At 38.1% G+C, this 22,618-nt stretch overlaps 1 protein-coding gene across 2 annotated transcripts in view; it reads right to left on the bottom strand.

The window, feature by feature from the left end:
- The window catches only part of LARP4B (La ribonucleoprotein 4B), an 83,996-nt gene that overhangs the window by 48,779 nt on the left and 12,599 nt on the right, over positions 1-22,618 (bottom strand). For both annotated transcript variants that reach the window (XR_009500702.1, XM_059912244.1), the window contains exons 2-3: positions 7,935-8,069; positions 7,230-7,289 (exon numbers count right to left, since the gene is read on the bottom strand). Coding sequence is in view for 1 of the 2 variants with exons in the window: in XM_059912244.1 (XP_059768227.1) it covers positions 7,230-7,289; positions 7,935-8,015 (141 nt within the window). In the remaining variant the exon portion in view is untranslated. The remainder of the gene's footprint in view (positions 1-7,229; positions 7,290-7,934; positions 8,070-22,618) is intronic.

The raw sequence follows: 22,618 nt of genomic DNA, 5'->3' as shown, positions 1-22,618 counted from the left end.
ATCAAACTTAAAAGTTTTTGCACAGCAAAGGAAACCATAAACAAAACAAAAACACAACCTACAGACTGGGAGAAAATATTTGCAAATGATGCAACTGACAAGGGCTTAATTTCCAAAATACAGAAACAGCTCCTACACCTCAGTAACAAAAAAACAAACAGCCCAATCAAAAAAATGGGCAGAAGATCTAAATAGACATTTCTCCAAAGAAGACATACAGATGGCCAACAGGTACATGCAAAACTACAATGAGGTATCACCTCACACCAGTCAAAATGGCCATCATCAAAAAGCCTACAAATAATAAATGCTGGAGAGGGTGTGGAGAAAAGGGAATGCTCCTACATTGTTGGTGGGAATGTAAATTGGTGCAACCACTGTGGAAAACAGTATGGAGGTTTCTCAAAAAACTAAAAATAGAGTTACCATATGATCCAGTAATCTCACTCCTGGGCATATAACTGGAAAAGATAAAAGCTCTAATTCGAAAAGACACACACACCCCAAGCGGCACTATTTACAATAGCCAAGATATGGAATCAACCTAAATATCTACTGACAGATAAATAGATAAGAAGATGTGGGGTATATATATATATATATATATATATATATATAATGGACTACTACTCAGCCATAAAAAAGAATGGAATAATGCCATTTGCAGCAACATGGATGGACCTAGAGATTACCATACTAAGTGAAGAAGTCGGAGAGAGACAAATATATCATTTATATGTGGGATCCAAAATATGATACAAATGAACTTATTTTACAAAACAGAAATAGACTCACAGACATAGAAAACAAATTTATGGTTACCAAAGGGGAAAGGTGGGGAGGGATAAATTGGGAGTATGGGATTAACAGATGCATACAGATGGATTACTAGTAGTCTAGTAATATCTCATAATAAACTATAATGGAAAAGGATAGAAAAAAGAATATAGATATATACATACATATGTATAACTGAATCATTTTGCTATACATCTGAAACTAACACAATATTGTAAATCAACTGTACTTCAATAAAATAAGTAAACATAAAAAATGAATTATGCAAGTGTAGGATTGAGAAAAGCAAAACAAAAAGGTTATGAGAGGTCAAGCAAACTGGTGAACTAGGAAGCTCCAGGCTCTCATTCCTTCACAGAAATATCATGAAAAAACTAGAAGTTTCTGAACACACTTTGTAGGAGCTCTGAAAAACAATCACAGTTTACAGCAACTAAGCAAAGAAACAATCAAGAAAAGGCTGTGCTCGACATGGCAGGAACATATTGTGGTGTGGTGTGACCTTGGTCTGGGGTGGCAGCAGCCCAGGTCCCAGATTCCCTCCAGGAGCCAGAGGGAGCGGGGTAAACCTTACTTGCAAATTAGTGTGTCCATCTGTTCTGTCTTAGCTGGAGGCTACCTAAAGGATTGACTTGCCTCTCCTATCTCACATAACTCAGAACACACATGGGAAAAGTGGGGAATTCTCTGGCAGACCAGTGGTTAGGACTCGACGCTTTCACTGCTGGGGCCCAGTTTCGATCCCTGGTCAGGGAACTATGATCCTGCAAACTGCACAGTGCAGCCAAAAAAAAAAAAAGGCGGGGGGAAAGTGGCAGGCACTGCTCATAAAAGGTATAAGGTGGCTACAAACCCACACATGCCAGGGCAGAAGATGACACGCGGAGACATGCAAGAACCACCTGAAGCCCCTAGAAGAGGCTGGAGTGTAACTCTGGGAAATTAGGACATTCAAAAGCAGCTATGTATATGGGGAATTCAGAAAGCTACACCCAGGCAAGATGTGTGCTCAAAAACATCCTGAGAAGACCTTCAGCTTTCACTTCAGGCTGATCCCTAGTCTCCAAGGAAGTTGAGCTACTCAGTGAGGGACTGTCCCAGCACAAAGCCAGTCTACAAAGACTGGGAGAGGCAGCTCTACTCCCTCTCACTGGGGGGAGGGTTGGAGGGGTGGGGCAGGAGGGGGCCACCAGGCAGGGCAGTGCTGGACTGACTGACTGCTTCAACTCACGACATTCAAGGAAATCTCTGTCAAAATTCAGTTGAACACAAGCAAAAGGAACACAGACATCACTGAATACACATGACAAGGAATAGTCTTTACAAAAATAGTTTGGAAAAGTCTCAAAACCATGAGACTACTATAGCCTTCAACAACAGTGACAACAAACAGCAAACCCTGGGTAAGAAGCAAATCTGATGTCCAAAGTTACCACATTACAAATGTAATCAAATGCCCAGTTTTCAACAACAACAAAATCACAAGGCATACAAAGAAACAGGAAAACACAGCTCATTCAAAGGAACAAAATCAACTGTCCCTGAGAAAGCTCAGGCATGGGACTTACTAGATGAAGACTTTAAACAATCATCTTAAATATGCTCAAAGAGCTAGGGAAAAGACATGAACAAGGAACTAAAGTTAATCAGGAAAACAATACGTGAACAAAATGAGAATATCAACAAAGAGACAGGAACTGTAAAAAAGAACCAAACAAATATTCCGGAGCTGAGAAGTACAATAACTGAATTGAAAATTTCACTAGAGGGGCTCAACAGCAGACTTGGACAGGCAGAAGAAAGAATCAGCAAATCTGAAGACACGACAATTAACGTACGCATTGTGGGAGTCCCAGGATGAGAAGAGAAGAAGGGTAAGAGAGAATATTTGAAGAAATAATGGCCAAAAATTTCCCAAATTTGATGAAATCCATGAATTTACAAATCTCCACAAACTTCAAGTAGGATAAACCCAAAGAGACCTATACCAAGACACATTACGATTAAACTGTCAAAAGACAAAGAAAGAATCTTAAAAACAGCAAGAGAAAAATGACTCATCAAGTACAAGAGATCCTCAATAAGATTATCAACCAATTTATCATTAGAAACCTTGCAGGCTAGAAGGCAGCGAGATGAAGGAAAAGTGCTGAAAGAAAAAAATTGAGAATTCTTTATCCACCAAAACTGTCCTTCAAAAATGAAGGACATTCACTTCATTTTTGACATTCCCTGGAATGTTAAAGGAGGGACATTCCCTGGGAAAGGACATTAGCAGATAAACAAAAGCCAAAGAATTTAAAAGGCAAATGAATAAAAATAAGCATAAATCTATGGTATTGGGCACATAATAATAAGATATAATTTATGACACCAGAAATGGGGGTGGGGGGTTAGAACTTTATAAGAGAAGAGTTTCTGCATGCTACTGAGGTTACTAAGTAGGCAATTTAAATTAGATAATTATAACTTCTGGATGTTGTATGTAATCCCCATGGTACCAGAAAGATATACATATGATATACACAAAGATAAGTTTTTAGGATGAATGACTAAATTATCAATTATGCCATGTTGATGTTAACAAAATTTCTTTTCAATTTAAATAAAGTATGACTTGCAGAGAACTATCAATGAGCTACATTACATAGTTCCTGCCCGAATGGGTCTTAAAACTCCCATGACAAAGCATACACATTTGAAACATTTAAAAAATAGCACAGAACATAATTTATTAAATAAATTTTAATCAAATATACATATAAGGAAGTAATACAGGTGACTATGAAAAAGATGAATCAGTGAAGCTAACAGTTATAACTGAGAATGCCCTTGAAGGACATAAAACTTCTAAGATGGGCAAAAAAATTACAGAAGGAAAAAAAAGTATTAGAGTTGATTTTATTCTAAATGGCAGCTCAGTTACTTTTTAATTGTAATTTTTAATTTTAGGTAACTCAGTTACCTAATCCACATAAACAATAGTAGCTTTAATATTCTTTTCTGTATAATAAAAACAATAAAAAATCTATTTGTTTATTCCAGATTTACATCTCAGGCCCTAACCTCTCTAATCAGGTCCAACTGGCACTGATGACCCACTTCACTGCTCACTTAAATTTATACCAGGTGGATTTTCCCTCCACAAACCTTTCCTTCTCCAGTTTCTTTCATCTCAAAATAAATGAAACCACCATCCATTAAGTTGCTCAACTATCCTTGATTTACTTTTCCCTCACCCTAACCCCTAAATCCAATCCATAAATGGTGCCATTGAATCCACCTCCAGAGTAAATCTGAAATCCATTCATTCTTAGTCTAAGCCACCATCATTTCTCACCTTACGTAACAGCTTTTTAATTTGGTTTCTTTGCTTCTATACTTGGCTCACTACAATACATTCTATTAATACAATGAGGTCAAAATAATCTTCTTAAAATATAAGTCATGCTATTCCCCACCTAAAATCCTCTAGCTCTATCCCAAATTAATTTCAACCTCTTAGAGCCAATGCAAATAGTTCCCAAATGGCTGACAAGAGCTAGGTTTTGTCTCTGGTATTACTTTCTACTTGTTGTTTCTCTTTCTAAAGGAAATAACAGATGCCAAAGGGGAAGTTCTCTTCTCGAGCTGGCTCTGAAGCCAGGTTGCCTAGGTTCAAATCCTGGACAGCTGAGCAATCTTGGGGAAATTACTTAAGCCTCTCTGGGTCTCAGTTTCCCTTAGCTAAGGTCACTTTTTGGCACTCACTGATTGGCTAAACTTGTAAATAGTTACTACTCAATAAGGGTAGTATTTTATGGGGGGAGGGAGCAGGGAGCTGTATAACAAACAACTGATATTACCAATGGAAAAATGCAAACCTGCTCCTGAATTATCCAGACATTTATTTTGGGATCACTATGGCCATTTTCCTCCTACTTACACTGCATCCAACTTTGGGGGGAACACTAAACCTTAAAGAGAGTGGTTCCTAAATTAGACCACTAAGCACATTCACCTTCCAATCATACAACTGCAGACCACTGAGGATCAGCACTCAGAGCCACCAAACCAACTACGGCATCCACACACTTAGGTGCACCATGATAACGCTGGTTAGAAAAATGTTCAAAGCAATGCCATTTATAATAGCAGGAAAGAGAGAAACAAGTTAAATAAATGTACCTAAAAACCCAACAGCTAAAGAAGTGACGGCAAATCAACATAAAGAAAATACTACAGGGCAAGTACAAGGGGATATATAGATGAAATCTGCTATGGGGGAAAACATGAGGTGAAATATATATATATTGATTACAACTTCATAAAAATGTATGTACTCTTTAACAAGACTTTTATTTTCTATAAAATGCAAGTTTGTTTTAAAGTTTTAAAAACACACATGTTGTGAGCCCAGACAGTCTCTTATGGTCCCTTCCAGCTCTAGTATTTAATGATCCTATGAAAACCTAAAGTGTGCAATACCTTGAAAAACTGATAAATAGTATATGCACAATTTACAATACCAGGTGTCAGAGATGTGTTCTGCCCAAGAGACTCCAGGGGTACTGGGTTGCAGGATTGGACCAAAAACTAGTCATATAATATTCTATTGTAGTACCTTGACCCTTTAAAATGACAAAGCATGTGTAGGCAGTACTAGTTGCAAATTATTTCGCCACAGAAATGAAATATTGAATTCTGGCTAAAGTGTTACACTTCTTTTCCACATAGGTCTTTCTCAGTAGTTTTCCACAAAGTAATTTTAAAAAGCAAGCAAAGAAACACCAAACCAAAACCCACCCATAGAATCCAAATATCTAGTTTTATGCCCTGAAATATGTTTTAAAGATGTTTGAACATTATAATGGACCGCAAATCAACCAAGAGGGAGATTTGATCTGAAAACAATTATTTTAATCCATCAATGATTTCTGTATAAGTCTTATATTCGGATTTTGAAGTACTTAAAATATTATAAAATTCACTTAAAAAATCAATGTAAAGTACAATATGCAAAAAAATCCTACATACATAATAGAATAACAACAATGAAACAAAGTAGTTTGGAGGGGGTCCCTCATTTTTTAAAATTCTCCCTTATTAAAAATAGATCAACAGGGACTTCCCTGGTGGCACAGCAGTTAAGAATCTGCCTGCCAATGCAGGGGACACGGGTTTGAGCCCTGGTCCGGGAAGATCTCACATGCTGCGGAGCAACTAAGCCCGTGCACCACAACTACTGAGCCTGTGCTCTAGAGCCCGTGAGTCACAACTACTGAGTCCACGTGCCACAACTACTGAAGCCCACGTGCCTGGAGCCCGTGCTCCGCAACAAGAGAAGCCACCGCAGTGAGAAGCCCACTCACCGCAACGAAGAGTAGCCCCCGCTCGCCACAACTAGAGAAAGCCCACGTGCAGCAATGAAGACCCAATGCAGCCAAAAATAAATAAATAAATAAATAAATTTTTTTTTTTTTTTTTAAAAAAAGATCAGGGCTTCTCTGGTGGCGCAGTGGTTGAGAATCTGCCTGCTAATGCAGGGGACACGGGTTTGAGCCCTGGTCTGGGAGGATCCCACATGCCGCGGAGCAACTAGGCCCGTGAGCCACAACTGCTGAGCCTGCGCGTCTGGAGCCTGTGCTCCGCAACAAGAGAGGCCACGTTAGTGAAAGGCCCGCACACCGCGATGAAGAGTGGCCCCCGCTTGCCGCAACTAGAGAAAGCCCTAGCACAGAAACGAAGACCCAACATAGCAATCAATCAATCAATAAATCTTCAAAAAAAAAAAGATCAACAATCCAATCCCCACCTTTAATTTCTACATGAGCTGCTTACATTTTCGGGGTGTAGATGAGGTTGACTATAAATTTATTAAGATTACTTTTAAAAATTTACTTTTACTTTTAAAAAAAGACTTACTTTTAAAATTTTGTAGGATTTATGAGATCACTTAGAGGACTGCCAAGCTAAATGCACCTGACTCCAAATGCACCTGACATATGCAAATGCAAACGATGTAAAGCAGGATTTAAAAACCAGTGGATCTCCATTTCCTTATTCTTTCATTAATCACAGCTAAAATGTGAAATCAATTTTCTTAGTAAAAGCTTACTATCACTTTTGTGCTTTACGGAACACAGGCTATTAAAATGTAAAGTTAATCATATACATACAATAGATGATCAGTGAACCATTAAAAACACTGTGAGGAATACATGAAATTAAATTAATACACATGGCACACTGTTGTCTGTAGAACTATACACATACACACACACACAAGCCAGAAAAGGATATACAGTACTGACATATAGTGTACCCAGGTGGTGGTTTCCCCCACTCTCTTTTTGGGGAACACTGACATTTTCTAATTTTTTTACAATTAATATTTGTTGTAAGGCAATATCTGTGAGCCTCAGCTATGATTAATCTCTGAACTGAATTACCTGACTCAAAGCTGGGATGGAGCTTGTCTGAGAAGTGGTTTGAGATATGGGACCATTCATCTGTAAAATTGAAAACACCAAACACACCATCACAACAGTGTAAAGAAACATATTTTCAAACCACAGTAATTTAGCAAAACAAAACCCACTGAGAAAAGCAAATTTTTACATGACAAAGAAATTCAACGAGATATTCAAAATGATGTAGGAGCCTTGAAATTTAAAATATTTTGAAATTTTGACTGAACACCATAAGTAAAATTCCTTGTAGCTTCCACAGGGAAAATTAAGAAAACCTACTTTTCCCAATGTCATTTAGAAACTTTAAATATTATTGCTTGACATGATAAAATCTTACAATAAACAAATGCACTCAAAATTTAAAACTTACATAATTCTAATTAACTCTTTAAATAAATACCACTACAATCACTATAATGTTATTAAACTATTTACAAATCACTGCATTTTTCTTGGTGATTTTAAATCCAAAGCTTTAAGTATTCAGAGCTATAAATGACATTTGTTTTCTCTATCACTTTGAAACTTCTAACTTCCTCTACTAAGCAACCCCTAAGTTTACTCAGAATATAACACCTATATTTCAGCATAAGATATGCTAGTGTTCCGAGCGTACTGTAGGATATGTTATCAGAAGAGAAGAGAGGTACACCAGGCCAATGCTGGCCTTGGACGCCCACTCACCAGATGAGCGCTGTCTTTGCCTTCCTGGACTCGCTGGCCCTGAGGTTCAGCCACGACCTTAGCGTCCTGATCAGAAGTCATGAGCTGTTTACTTTGTGGCTCCACTGGGAGAAGTTTAATGCTAGCCGTAGGATGCTGTAAAACAACAGACGGTAAATTGGTAACTTGAGATGCAGAGTGTAATTAATTCTAAAATGATATTACTAAGCAGTTTTAAAATCTTCAAGTTTTCCAGGACATATGTCTATCCCTCTGGAGTCTAAGTAGTTTAAAGAAATTTGCCCATAATTTCCACCTTACGCACCCAAGAAATAATACTTTTTTAATAGGTTTCTTCTTCACACTAATTTGGTAACCATGATAATACCCTAAGACTTAGAAACTAAATGCTAACATATCCAAACCCACTCATGTTCAGAAAGTTATTTTTTAAAAACAGAAAATTACAAAATTAATAGAACTCCAATTTGGGATTGATGAATCCCAAATTTATATATATATATATGATTTTTGACCAGCCCCATTAATTTCATTCTGTTCCAGGAAAACAGCTGTTAGGAGAAATAAACAATAATTCATTTAAAAGGAATCCCTTCACAATTCTGAACCAAAGAAACCAAAAACAATCTAACCAGGGCACAAGTATGCAAAGCAGCCTCTGCAAAGCATTCACTCAGCTCAGAAGCTGGACACTGAACTTCACATACAGTATCTCACTTGATTTTCCCAAATGGCTTATGAAGTAACTCTAGCTCAGAAGGGATAATAGTTTTCATGATTTCATATTATATCAGAACCAGGATTCTCAGACATCCAGGTGTGGCTTCAGGCGTTCCCTCTTTTCACTGTAAACTACATTGTTTCACAAGATAAAGAAGTTGATTTAACCCAGATTTTTCAGGCTGCTTCTGAAAACACATAGTATCCAAGTGCCAGATAAAGAAATTTAAAAGCTAACTGTTCTTGTCTCACCAGGTAACCATGTAGGTTTTTAGTTTCCATAACGGCACTCCTTATTCTTAATAACCTGCTTATGATAAGTTCTCAAAACCCTTGATAATGAAATAGTCTGATGGTCAAAGGTGATCTCGTCCTATTGTCAAATGTATAATATCATCAACCACAAAAGCACAAAATCACTGAAATGCTATAAGACACGTTTGGAAATGTAAACTACTAACAGGGAAATGCTTGAAACAAATTAAATCAGTTTCACAGAGATCAATGTTTTCCACAATGTAGGATGAATGACAAATATGTTAAACTGTAATCATTTGCAATGTGTTAAATTGTAAAGTCCAGAAAATATAGATTGGTACCCAGACTGACAGTCACAGAATGGGGTGTAGATGCATTTTACCACTGTTAACTTGATTTTTAAGATTACCAAAGGAAAAAAAGTTTGGTTGAAAACAAGATATGATACCCAAAAGATAAAAAAAATCAACTACGAGTCCTTTATTATATATACTACCTATATTTTTTCAGACAGTCAGAAATTATGTACCTTGTAATAGAAACAGCACCATTACCAGATAGGAAGAAGTCTTGAAAAACAAACAACAAACCCAGGACGTGATCTTATTACAAACTTGCAGCAAACACAAGCACAGAGGCATGCCAAGGGGTTCAGCGAAGCTCGCAATTCCTGGACGAGTAGCCTTGGCTTCTTCAACACAAAAGGAGACAAGATACACATACTGGCCAAACTATGGCTTTATTTTGTTTATATGGCTTTATCTGATTCAAATAAACTGAAACCAAAGACAATCAGGGAAGCAACAGTGACGGGATATTTGACAGCATTAAAGAATTCCTGTATTTTCTTAGATGTGATGATATTGTGGTTATGTTTAATAATAATAATAATAAAAGTGAGCCTACCTTTCAGAGCTGCATATTGAAATACTTACAGGGGAAACACCATGATGTGGGGCAGAGACATGGGGGTTCACAACTGTTCTTCCCGGAAGAGGAGAATGAGGGTTCATGATTCAACCCTGTCTACTTTTGTATGTTTGAAATGTTATATAATAAAAGGTTAAAAAGGTAGCCATGGCAGTAGCTTATACAACAGAACAGTGGTCCTGATCTGACCCATGCATCCTATCTATAAACAAGTAATCTTTACATCACACGACTATATCTCTTTATTACTGACCTGACACACTTTTTTTTAAAAAAAAAAGTCCAACAACTGGAAAAGTTGCCAACAGAAAAAACCCGTAATTCAAAAAGACACATGCACCCTAATGCTAACTGCAGCACTATTTACAATAGCCAGGTCATGGAAGCAACCTAAATGCCCATTGATAGACGAATGGATAAAGAAGATGTGGTACATATACACAATGGAATATTACTCAGCCATAAAAAGGAACAAGACTGGGTCATTTGTAGAGACGTGGATGGACCTAGAGACGGTCATACAGAGTGAACGAAGAAAGAGAAAAACAAATATCGTATATTAACATATATATGTGGAATCTAGAAAAACGGTACAGATGAACCGGTGTGCAAGGCAGAAGTAGAGACACAGATGTAGAGAACAAACGTATGGACACCAAGGGGGGGAAAGTGGGGAGTGGTGGTGGGGTGGAGGTGGGATGAATTGGGAGATTAGGATTGACATATATACACTAATATGTATAAAATAGATAACTAATAAGAAAAAAAAAAAGTCCAACAACTGTAAAAGTTGCCAACAGAAGGGGTTACTGATATGCACCTCATTAAGCAAGCTGTACAGAGATACAAAGCATTAAAATTTGCATTAAAATTAACTTTATTATCAAATATCTGAATCTGAAATAAGACTTAGAGTATGATGATGAATATGAGTATGATTGACAACAGTTCCAATAAATAAATAACAAAATAACTTTTTCATTACTTGTTCAAGAAACCAAAACTATTTTAAGACTTACATGACCATACAAACTGTTGTTTCTTGGCATAAAGGTAGGTCTCTAGGTTGTGAAGACAAATAGGCAAGGGGGGAATAGATCTACTGTCAAAGCAAAATATTTCCTGGCATAAGACCTAGTAATGTGACAACCTGATAGTGGTCAGAGGCAGCTTTCACAAAGCTTTAACGAGCTGAACAAAAGGAGTCATTTTCCTGATTTGATTTCATTTTCTCTTTACATGAAAAAACAAAGAGATGAAATCAGAGGGCCCACCTGCCTACTTAGTGGTCTCTCTGCTAGCAGACCTGGTTAATTCCATCTGTCAAAGCACCACCTCAAAAAGTTTTATTAACCTTATTAACTACTTGGGAGAGTATAGTTCTCTTAGTTCTGTTTCTAAACAATTCTTTTCACATATACCCAAAATGTTTGTTTCATAATTAAATATTTATTTAGTTCTTTTGGGACACTCAAAGAAATCCTTAAAAAAATATAAATCAATTTCAAATAAACATAACTGTATATCAAGTTGGTGGCATAAATATCCAGAGAAGAATTATTCTAAGTGATATTAAAAGACAGTATTTGCATACAAAATCCTAAAAATTCACCAAGAAATCTTAAAATGCACTCAGTAGGTTTGTTCTTTGGGGTAAATGTTGGTATTATTTTGAAACTATTTTACATATTATATACACACATATACACACTGTAATACGATAAGGTAAAAAAGAATTACATTAATATTAAGTATTCATTTTAGCATAAAAGGAAATACAAACATAAAATCAAATAAGCTAGGTAAGATCTACATAATCTTTTTTTATTTATTGTAAATGTAACTTTTTAAACTACAGTTGGCCCTTGAACCACGGGGGTTGAGGTGTGTGGGTCCACTTATATGCAGACTTTTTTCAATAAAACGTTACTAGAGGACTACACGATCTGGATCTGTGGTTGGCTGAATCCAAAATGCAGAACCAAGGATACCAGGGTACAAAACTGTGGATATGGAGGGCTGCATGCCAAGTTACACGCTGATTTTCGACTGCATGGGAGTCAGCGCCCCTAACTCCTGCGTTGTTCAAGGGTCAACTGTATAGATTTTCTTTGGCTTTCACTAGTTTTTCTACTAGTATCCTCCTTCTACACCAGAACCCACTCTAGGATCCCACACGGCACTGAGCTGTCACTTCTCTCTGGTCTCCTCCAACCTGTGACAGCCCCTCAGTCTTGTCTCCTCATTCAGCCACACTTTTGCAGAATGTTGCTCAATTTGAGATAAACCTGGGACACCTTATCATGACAGCAAGGAAGTGCTCCAAGACTCCTGTGGTCACATCACAGGAGCAACAGGAAAGGAAGGGATGGGCTCCAGATGGCCAAAGACAGAGAATGTGAGGGGCACAAAGAAAGAATGGAAACAAACATACAAAAATCCACAACAGTTCAAACCCCACCACTATACTAGTCACTTCTGGAGGCTGTTATGATACCAACTTCTTTTTCTGAAGATTACTCTAGGAAACAAGCATCAGCCTGCCTTTCCTGGATGACTATTTCAGCAAAACCAAAGATCAGGGCACACTGTTCACTATACAGGAACCACAATTAAAAACTGATAGTGAATAACAGAATTAGAAAATCAAAATGTTGCAACATCTAATGAAATGATGGTTGATGTCTGCTAAAACTAGGGGAAGAGCTGATGGGGAACTTATAATGATTGGCTCAGAGGGACTGAAGCTACTTTTCAATCTTATCACTAACGTGCCAACAACTAGGTATCACACTTTTAATGGGACGAAGAGTATCAGATCTATGAAGTATTCTGCCAAAAAAAAAAGAACCTGTATTCAATCAAACCTCTACATCCAACTCCCAATTTCAAGGAAATTCTGGGAACAGTATGTGTTAAATAACACCAACACAATGCCACTAGCTAAACCCAAAATGTGGGGCATACTACAGACAGATGTCCTCTTTTCTACAGCAAATCTACGACATAAAAAAAAAAAAGGGAGACTTTTATTGCTATAAAATACAAAAGCTTTAACCAAAATAACCTTATGTAATGTGAGAACTGTATCTGGATCCAGATTTGAATAAATTAAGTTAAAATGACATTTTTCACAGGAATAACTGAACATTGCCTAGCTGATAAAAGGTGATTATTAATTTTGTTGAGTGCAATGAAGGTGCTGTGGCTGTTTACTCTTAAATGTCTTATTTTTAAAAGACATAAACTAAAAGACTACAGATGAAATTACACATATGGAATTTGCTTTGAAATATGCTAATAACTTTTTTGTAAGTTTAAGGAAGAAACAGAAATACAAGAATGCAGCAAGTTGATGGTAGCTGAAACTAGATGATGGGTACAGTACGTGGAGGACTGCTATAATGTCCTCCCTACTTGTGTGGTTAAAATTTCCATAATAAAAAACCAAAAAGAAAACTCTAACTAGGATGTAGTATAAATATATATCCAAAACTTCCCATACTTACTTCTATTTAAAATCTGTACTAATGAAACAATTCAAAAATATGTAAACCATTTTATAAACAATGTTCATGGAAGCTTCAGCCAAAAAAGGGGAAATAAAAACTAACTACAGAAAAGCAAAAAATAAAGTAATATATTACAAGTATTAAAAAATATTCACAAAGATTACATAAAGTAAAAAAAGCAGGATATAAAACTGTGGACAGTATAATTACAACTATGTTTTTAAAATTCACAGAGCTTTGTGAATATTTAAAAATGAAACAAATGAAATTAGAAGGAAGGACACCAGATGACTAACAATGTGTGATTAAGATTAAAACTCAAGGATCATGTTCCACTTTGTTTCATTCCTGTAGGCTCAATTTTTTGGAATAACTTACTATTTATATATCACACATACTTAATAAAACTCACCGGCTGGCTGATTCCACGTTTACCAACCACCCACCTAATACTTAAGGGTTGAGAAAAGTCTCTCCTACAGAAAGAGCAGGTACTGACCCAGCTGTCTGTCAATATGGGTAATAAAACTGTCATTCAGTTATCACGACATTTTCTCATGAAATTATACTAACAGTCTTGTTCTCCAAGACAGGGGGTCTCAAAGTGTGGTCTGGGCTCCATCAGGGGTCCCAAAGGCCCTTTCTGGGGCCACGAGGTTGAAATGAATGCTGACATATTATGTCTTTTTCACTCTCATTCTCTCCTCGCAGAAGCTCAGTGGAGTTCTGGTGTAAGATCAAAGTTCAAGGTTACATGAAAAGACTATTAAAAACTCACCTTCCCAACCACATATTTGTGTGAGGCCAGGTTTTCCCTCTTACAGTTCAACCAAAATAACACATCACTAACAGAGCAAATGCAGAAGCAGATGAGATTACAGCTAAGATTCTATTAAATCAGACATTAAAGAGATTCACAAAAATATAAAATGATGCCACTTTCCTCATTAAATTACTTTTTGTTTTTGGAAAAGACTGCTGTTTTTTCACAGGCAATGTTATTTATATTACATGCAAGGGGTTTGTTATTTTTAAAGAAAAATACATTTTTAAAATTTCAAAGTCTTAATTTTTAATATAAATATAGATAGAAATAAGTCATGTAAACAAAAGCTCTTAGGGACCTTCAATGTTTAAAAGTGTAATGAGGTCCTGAGCCCACAGGTTTGAGAACCACTGATAAAAGACATAACTAGTTCTCATGGACAAGTGCCTGGTGTTCACGGATGGGATGACATGCTACTCTTATGGCCAACACTCCCCAAATCAATCCAGAGTCAATGCAATCCCTATCAAAATCCCACCTGCCTTTTTTGCAGGAACTGATGAACTGATCTTAAAATTCCTATGGAAATGCAAGGGATGCACAATAGCCAAAACAATCTTGTAAACAACAAAGTTGGAGGGACTTCCCTGGTAGCAGGGTGGTTGAGACTCTGTGCTCCCAATGCCCAGGTTCGATCCCTGGTCAGGGAACTAGATCCCACACGCATACCGAAACTGAGAGTTCGCATGCTGCAACTAAGGAGCCAGCGACCTGCAGCTAAGAAGCCCACAAGCCGCAACTGAGGAGCCTGACCTGCTGCAACTAAGACCCGGTGCAACCACAAAATTAAAAAAAAAAAAGAACAAAGTTGGAAGACTGATACTTCCTGATTTCAAAAGTTACTACAAAGCTATAAAAATCAAAACAGTGTGGTGCTGGCCAAAAGACAGACATACAGATCAATGGAACAGAATTAAGAATCCAGAAATAAACCCTTATATTTACGGTCAACTGAGTTTCGAAAGAGTGCCAAGACCATTCAATGGGGAAAAAATACTCCTTTCAACAAATGATTCTGGGACAACTGATTGCCCACATGCAAAAGAATGGAGCTGGACCCCTAAACTTACTCTCTATATAAAAATTAACTGAAAATGAAGCAAACACCTGCCTATAAGAGTTAAAACTATAAAACTCAGAAGAAAATAGAATGAAGCTTCATGAGCATGGACTAGGCAATGGCTTCTTAGCTGGGACACCAAAAGCAGAAACAACAAAAGAAAAAATAAACTGGTCTTCATCAAAATTTAAAACTTTTGTGCTTCAAAGCACACCATCAAGAAAGTGAAAAGATAATATGGAGAATGGGAGAAAATATTTGCAAATTATATATCTCATAAGGGACACATATCTAGAATAAAGAATTCCCAAAACTAAGACACAAATAAGTTAAAAATGGGCAAAGAGTCTGAATTGACATGTCCCCAAAGAAGATATACAAGTGGCCAATAAGCAGGTGAAAAGATGCTTAACATCATTAGTCATTAGGGAAGTGCAAACTGAAACATGAGATACCACTCTACACTCACTGGGATGGCTATAATCAAAATGACAAATAATAATAAGCGCTGACAAGGATGTGCAGAAATGAAAATCTTCATACATTGCTGGTGGGAATTTAAAAGGGTACAGCCACTTTGGTAAGCAGCTTCAAAATGTTAAACAAAGAGCTACCATTATGACTCAGCAATTGCATCCCTAGGTATACACCCAAGAGAATTGAAAACATATTTCCCCACCACAACTTGTACATAAATATTCATAGCAACATTATTTATAATAGCCAAAAAGTGGAAACAACCCAAATAGTAAACAATTAGAGGTTAAGAGCCTTATTTTCAAACACATGCTTGGCGCACTTCAATGGGTTTTCAAATAATAAGGACAGAGAATTTGATAATTTCTAAAACAGTCAAAATAAAGATATCATTCTCGGGACTTCCCTGGTGGTGCAGTGGTTAAGAATCCGCCTGCCAATGCAGGGGACACGGGTTCAAGCCCTGGTCTGGGAAGATTCCACATGTCCCAGAGCAACTAAGCCCATGCGCCACAACTACTGACCCTGCGCTCTAGAGCCCACGAGCCACAACTACTGAGCCTGCGTGCTGAAACTGCTGAAGCCCGTGCGCCTAGAGCCTGTGCTCAGCAACAAGAGAAGCCACTGTAATCAGAAGCCCGTGCGTCACAACGAAGAGTAGCCCCGGCTCGCCGCAACTAAAGAAAGTCCGTGCAGAGCAACAAAGACCCAACGCAGCCAAAAAAAAAAAAAAAAAAAAAGATATCATTCTCCTAAAACAGCATGAAATTATTTTTCTTAGTACAAAAAGGTAATGTGGAAACATGGATGATTTGTCTCTAGATTAGAATGAGCATCTGGATCTCTGTTGTGCAACGATTATTCTAAGTGCTTTACATGGTACTAAATTAACCTTAATTCTGTTAGTCAGGTCTCACGCCCACCTAGCAGACCGGGAAACTGAGTTCAGAGGACACGCAGTCAAGGCCACAAGGCTAGTAGGTCCAGTGAGCTGGGTCACAGGCACCTGTGCAGGCAGCTCACCCTGTCAGTCCACGCTAACGGGCACACGCCCCACTGTGGCGGGGCCTCAGACGTACCTATAGTTTCCTTAGCTGCTCTTCGTTCCTTCTTCCCTTTTATGGTAATATTCATTTTCTACCAATGTGCAGATTATGATTTTGGCACTTAAAATAAGCGGTTTAAAAAAAAGAAAAAAACATGGTGCCTAAATATAAGCCAAATACTTCATCTTTCTTTACAACAAAAAGTGATCTGATTCAATGTCAGAAAAAGTAGAGTGTGGAGAGACGATACACTGCACCTTCCTGGGGAATTTTCAAGGGTATAGACAATTTTTGCTTTATGAGTTGACCTTAAAAGGTACACATTTCACATAAGACAACTCTCCACTATATGGGTGCCAAATACGAAGCCTCTTTTCTGAATCTAAAAACATTATTCTGAAGTCAGGAAGTCTGGACAGACTGCCCCCCACACTCTGTATTCACTGAACCCTTGAACACTTCCAGACCTTTCTTTGCATTCTGTTCTCCTGGCCTGGAACGCTCCTCCCTCCTTCCTGAAGGCAACCTTAGATTCCCTTTCTCATTCCCTTCCTCATGCACCACAGCCTCTCTGCTCTTTTCAGCAGTGACCATACGTGTGCCTCTCCCCTACCATCCTTAGTTTCTCAAAAGGTATCCACGTGCTTCTTCTTAGTATGTATAGGACACAACAGGAAAATATATCCCACCAGTGATATGCTACAATTTACCCCAAAGAGCTTCATTTTGTCAGTAACACTCAAATACATATGGTTTTACTATCCTGTTGTCTAAATACTCTTTCTGCATTTGCAGCCACATATGCTAAGGTCTCTTCTAACGCCTAATAACTGTGTGTGATCAAGAGCAATGAGTTAAGGAACACAGCACAAGCAGAGGAGATGGACGATACACGATGCTATCACACAGATATATGTTCTAAGAACTCCAGCCTAACAACTGGAATCATTTTACAAAAAAACAGTAAATAACTATTCAACTAGATAAGTAAACACAGTTTTACCTATATATGAAAAATGGATTATTAATAACTTCAGAGGTTGTCTTAATTAAGTAGTGTGTGACCCCTTTGAGAATCAATTAGAAAAGTTAAAATCTGTTACTTTCAATGTCTAAACATACTTTTTAGAAAGACAGTTTGCCTCCCAGACATCTGAAACTAAATAAGCTCATTAGAAAAGACAAAAATGGTCAAAGAAGCTAAATCAAATCATTAAAGCACAATCCTAGCATTTGGGGACTGTAAGGATGGATGTGTGTTAAGAATTGTAACTTTAAATATTTTATGAACTCAATATGCCCAACTCTAGATAAAGAGGTGTAAGAAAATCAAACACCACAATGGGAATGACAGTTATCATATACTTGTCTCCTACTGCCAGCTGGGCTGTACTGTTTACCTCACAGCTGTCTGCATCACCCTACAGTATCTAAAATGCATATTCCTGTCTCACAGCAGAATAATTCGTATCGGGGCAGATCAGCTTATGCACCTTCCACAGCACCTTACACAGATTATACCCACAACTGAATCTGTAGGCCTGAAGAGTGGGAACATTTACAGAGCAAAAGACGGCTGTCTCCAGGAAAGCTGTTACTCTAGCTCTTTTGTTTTTTAAGATTCAATATCTCTATGACAGTCCATTCTTTCCACTGAGTCTTCCTACAGTGATGATGAATGAAAAGAGAGCAATCCAATCTCAGTGGAGTAGTTGTTTAATTACACTTTCAAACTGGCACCCAGTATGGAAATACATATTCCTAAGCAGAGGCTGCCAATAAACTGATATTAATTTTTAGAATTTCCTTTTATACATGCATACCTGTGCTTCTATTGAAAAAGACAGTAGGAGGAAAAGGTAACTCTTTTTCATAGTTTGATCTGGCTCTGCTCCTAGGGAGGGCATAAAATCAAACACAACATGCAAAAACTTATTTCTTAGCCAAACAGGAATGGGAAAGTATCTGCATGAGACATATACCATAAAACTTACATTAAAATTTTTTTCTACTAATTGCTTTCAATTTAGATCTTTACTAGATAATTCCACACAAAAAAATGAAAAAGGTCCCTTGCAGCTTTAAGACTTATAATTGGTTTATGACATATTATCTTGCCCTGGAGAAGACAAATATTTGAGAAGATTATTTTACTAGGTTATAAGGAATCCTAAATAAACTATTATTTGAAACAAGTAAAGCAATATGAAGATTTTAAAATCCTTCTCTTACTTTGCACGTGGTTGTAATGGCTGTTTTGTAAAATTTTGGTAAATGTGAGTGCAAAGGTGAAGCAGAGAATCACATCCTTAGAGATACAGCCTTTCTGCACTCAAAGTATAACTTCTTGCTCTTATCATGAGTTGCTCCTTTTCCAACAGAAGAGCATCTCCTGAAACAGTCACATACTTTTTCACCAGTGCAAGCTTTGCTAATTGACACATCTTTCTGGACACGACCAGGAAGTGCCAGGGCCACTGGCAGCCTGCACAGGACACAAGGCAGCACGTCCACACCACTCAGCCTAATGTGGAAGGAGTACATATGCCAAGAAATACTTTTATTTTAACAAAGATATTCAATTTCATAGTTCAAAAGCTAATGGTCCTGAGTCCAGCCTGTTTAGAATGTATTCTGACCTCCATTCGTCTGTTTATCAACATTTTTTCAGTAAGAACTACTTCCCAGGTTGAAAGTGAGGGCCCCCCCACGTGCCAGATGCGCAGGGTCTGGCCAGCAGTCTGCCAGGCTGAGAGCCCCCCTATACCTCTCCTGCCTCACTCAGGCCCCCTCACTTCCACCCCCAAGTCCTTCTCACATCAGTCTGCTCACCTGCTGCAAAGGCCCTTCCAGTGTGAGCGCCTGCGCCTCTTATTCACATGTCTCTGTTCTCAGACACACACTAACCTTACTGATGGAAAGCTGAACGTGTCTACAGTCCAGAGCAGGAAAAAACAATCACTGCTGACCTTTCATGCATAATATCACCCTTTGGACAAAGAGCAGAACTGCTTCATTCAGTGTCTTTCATAATTTATTTTTACCTTAGGGGACTGAGCATATGTAGGTTTTTTTTTTTTTTTTTTCTAAACTATACAGCTTTGTTACTTTCATTTTGAACATGTGATCACTTTGAGATTATTGAAACTCTCCACAAAAATCACTTTCTCTCATTTACATTTGAAAACAAAAAATGCTGATAGCCAAATATACCATTAGTATACACCTGTACCAAAAGTCAGAATCAATACCACAAAAGTGTCTTTCAAGAGACCCAGAAGCCCTCTTCAAAAATAAACTCTAGACAGTACATTTCTTCAACTCTTTTTACGGGAAAAAGTCTCTATTCACCTCACCCTTTTAATGAAGCTTGCATTTTTTCAAGGACTGCCTATCACGTTCTATTGTGCTTTCCAATTTATAATCACATAACTACAGTTTTTCAGTTGAAAGAGCATAATACTCTTTCACCTGAAGAGGAAGACGGGTGGGGGGTGCTGAGCAAACTTAGAACTCAACATTTTAAAGAATGACAGAACGTCAGAGCTGGAAATATCTTGGAGCTGCTTTAACCCTGTGCTGCTCAAACTGGGACATGCTTGTTATTCCTAGGAGGGCGCCACAAAACCAGAACTAGAGGTGGCACGATTGTTCGAAGTTCTGGAACCATATACAAATTCAGCAATTTAAAAAAACTGTACACCTGATACTGATAGAATATTTTAACTTCTCCATCCTGTAACAGACCAATTTCTTAAAGTACTACCAACATGTAGTTTTCAAGTATGTTAAATTAAAAGAAAAGCTTTGCTGTGGGGAAAAGGTACTTCTGATCTACATTAATCAACTAAGCAATAAATCAAAACAAAGCAAGAACATCTTGAATATGTAATGTTTCTCCAAATGAAGGACAATGAAATTCCCACAGGGTCTGCAGAGCTCCAAAGTGGTAAATAGCTGTATCTGATGCAACAGACGGCCGTAATAAATAGGGCAACCTATCTTCCTCAAGTGCCATCTACAGCCCTATGGGTCTTCCCTAAACTCTTGTTACCCGAACATGTAAATCATCTTCCTTAAAAATTAAAAGCCACTTAACAGCTTTATAAGTAGTGATAAAATATGACTTATTTCAAGATCTACGTTAATGTCCATCTTTCCTTTCCTGAATTTAGTATTCCTAATAGACCTATATTTCTTAGCACTTTGGTGAAAGGGAAATATTCCATAACAACTATAATCTTATATAGCTCTTGAAAACTAGACCTTGAAAGTCAGGGCAAGGAACCCAAATACATACAACCTGCACCTAAGACAACTTTAAAAAACTTCATGAAAATGAATGAGTTTTTCTCTGCAGTTTCTATATCAGAGAAGGTTTAGAGAAAAAACTACCTGTTAATTGTAAGAGCGCTGGTCATTTATCTGTGGTCTGGATCCCATTCCGTCCTCTTTTCCTGTATCTTCAACCTCTTCCTCCTGTCCCTGTCTAAACATGCCCAGCCCGTGCTGTCTCCAAAGACAGAGCGCAAGGGAGGGAGAGTGGAGACAAGAGAAGCAGGACAAAACCAAGTGACTGGGGGGGGGGGGGGGTCCTGGACCAGAAGCAGCCTCTCCAAGGACACTGCTCCTTCCAAAACGGCCACTCGCCTGCCTGACGATAGATGGACCAGAAGGCGGCCTCTGCAAGCGCTCTCTTCCTCATGTGCCTCCTTTTCTGCTCCTCTCCTCTCTGACCCTCCCTGGATGCTCTCTCATCCTATGTGACAGGAAGTAACTGTATAGTAAGGGAGGCGATTCTGAAACCTGATACATGAATCCTGAGCCACCTGAACCTGTATATACTCATCACTTGGGCCTTTTTCTTAGACTGAGTTAGTCTATTGGACATTCTTTTACTTCTTTCTCACCTAAACCACATCCTAATGAATCACCTAAGACTTTCACTTGTTTCCTTAAAGTACAACTTGGATACTTAAAAAATAATCTGAATGGCGCAATGCTTCTAGAATAATTATTCCCCAATTTTTTATAGTTGTCATATACATCTACCTAATTTAACAGCAGTTTTGGTGATTTGTTTTTATTGAGACACTCCAAAGTTTTCAAATTAGTTTTCCTATGATAACTGTTTTGTACTATTTTTATCAGTTTATATTAGTTAAATCATGTACTTAATGAGTACAACTGCCCTGAACACACTCGGGGACAAACTGAACTGGCTTTTGTAAGCAAACAACTCAACTGGTAGGAAGAGGAACAGAGAGAAAACAAAGAGCAGCCCACCAGCCCCAGCACTTTGCTGCCCACAGGTAGCTGGTTTCACCAGGAGATCGTCACCTGCAGCTTCTACCTCACTGGGCCTTCTGCTCTCAGCTTTTCCTGATTTCAGTTAACACCATGTGTTAAATTTCAGTGCATCTAAGCAAATATCTGGCGAACATTTTTTGACCTACGGATTCCTCAAAATCAACCGTTTAAAAAAATCCATTCTCATATAAAACAAATAAAAACTGACAATCCCTCAATCTCAAGGAAAGACAGGACATCATCTACCCAGCTGCTCTAACCAGAAACCTGCAAATAAATTTCTAACCCCTTCTCTCACATAAGCTTATACCTCCTCACCTCTACTGTCACTAAACTGTTCCAATAACCATGATCTTTGCACAGAATGACTACCCCAACCTCCTAGGTCTCCCCCGTCCCACCAATGCTTCCGCAGAATGACGCTCCTGAAACAGGAGACCTGCATCCCACCCTCAGCGTACACCCACCACGCAGGCACTCAGACCACTGGGACACCAACCAACCAGCCAGCCCAGCTGGAAATGTCACTCCTCGTGCCTTCCACA

The sequence above is a fragment of the Balaenoptera ricei genome, chromosome 2, assembly GCF_028023285.1.
Source record: "Balaenoptera ricei isolate mBalRic1 chromosome 2, mBalRic1.hap2, whole genome shotgun sequence".
Classification (NCBI taxonomy): domain Eukaryota; kingdom Metazoa; phylum Chordata; class Mammalia; order Artiodactyla; family Balaenopteridae; genus Balaenoptera; species Balaenoptera ricei.
Note: the sequence above shows the minus strand (reverse complement) of the source record. Positions and strands in the feature narration are given on the sequence as shown.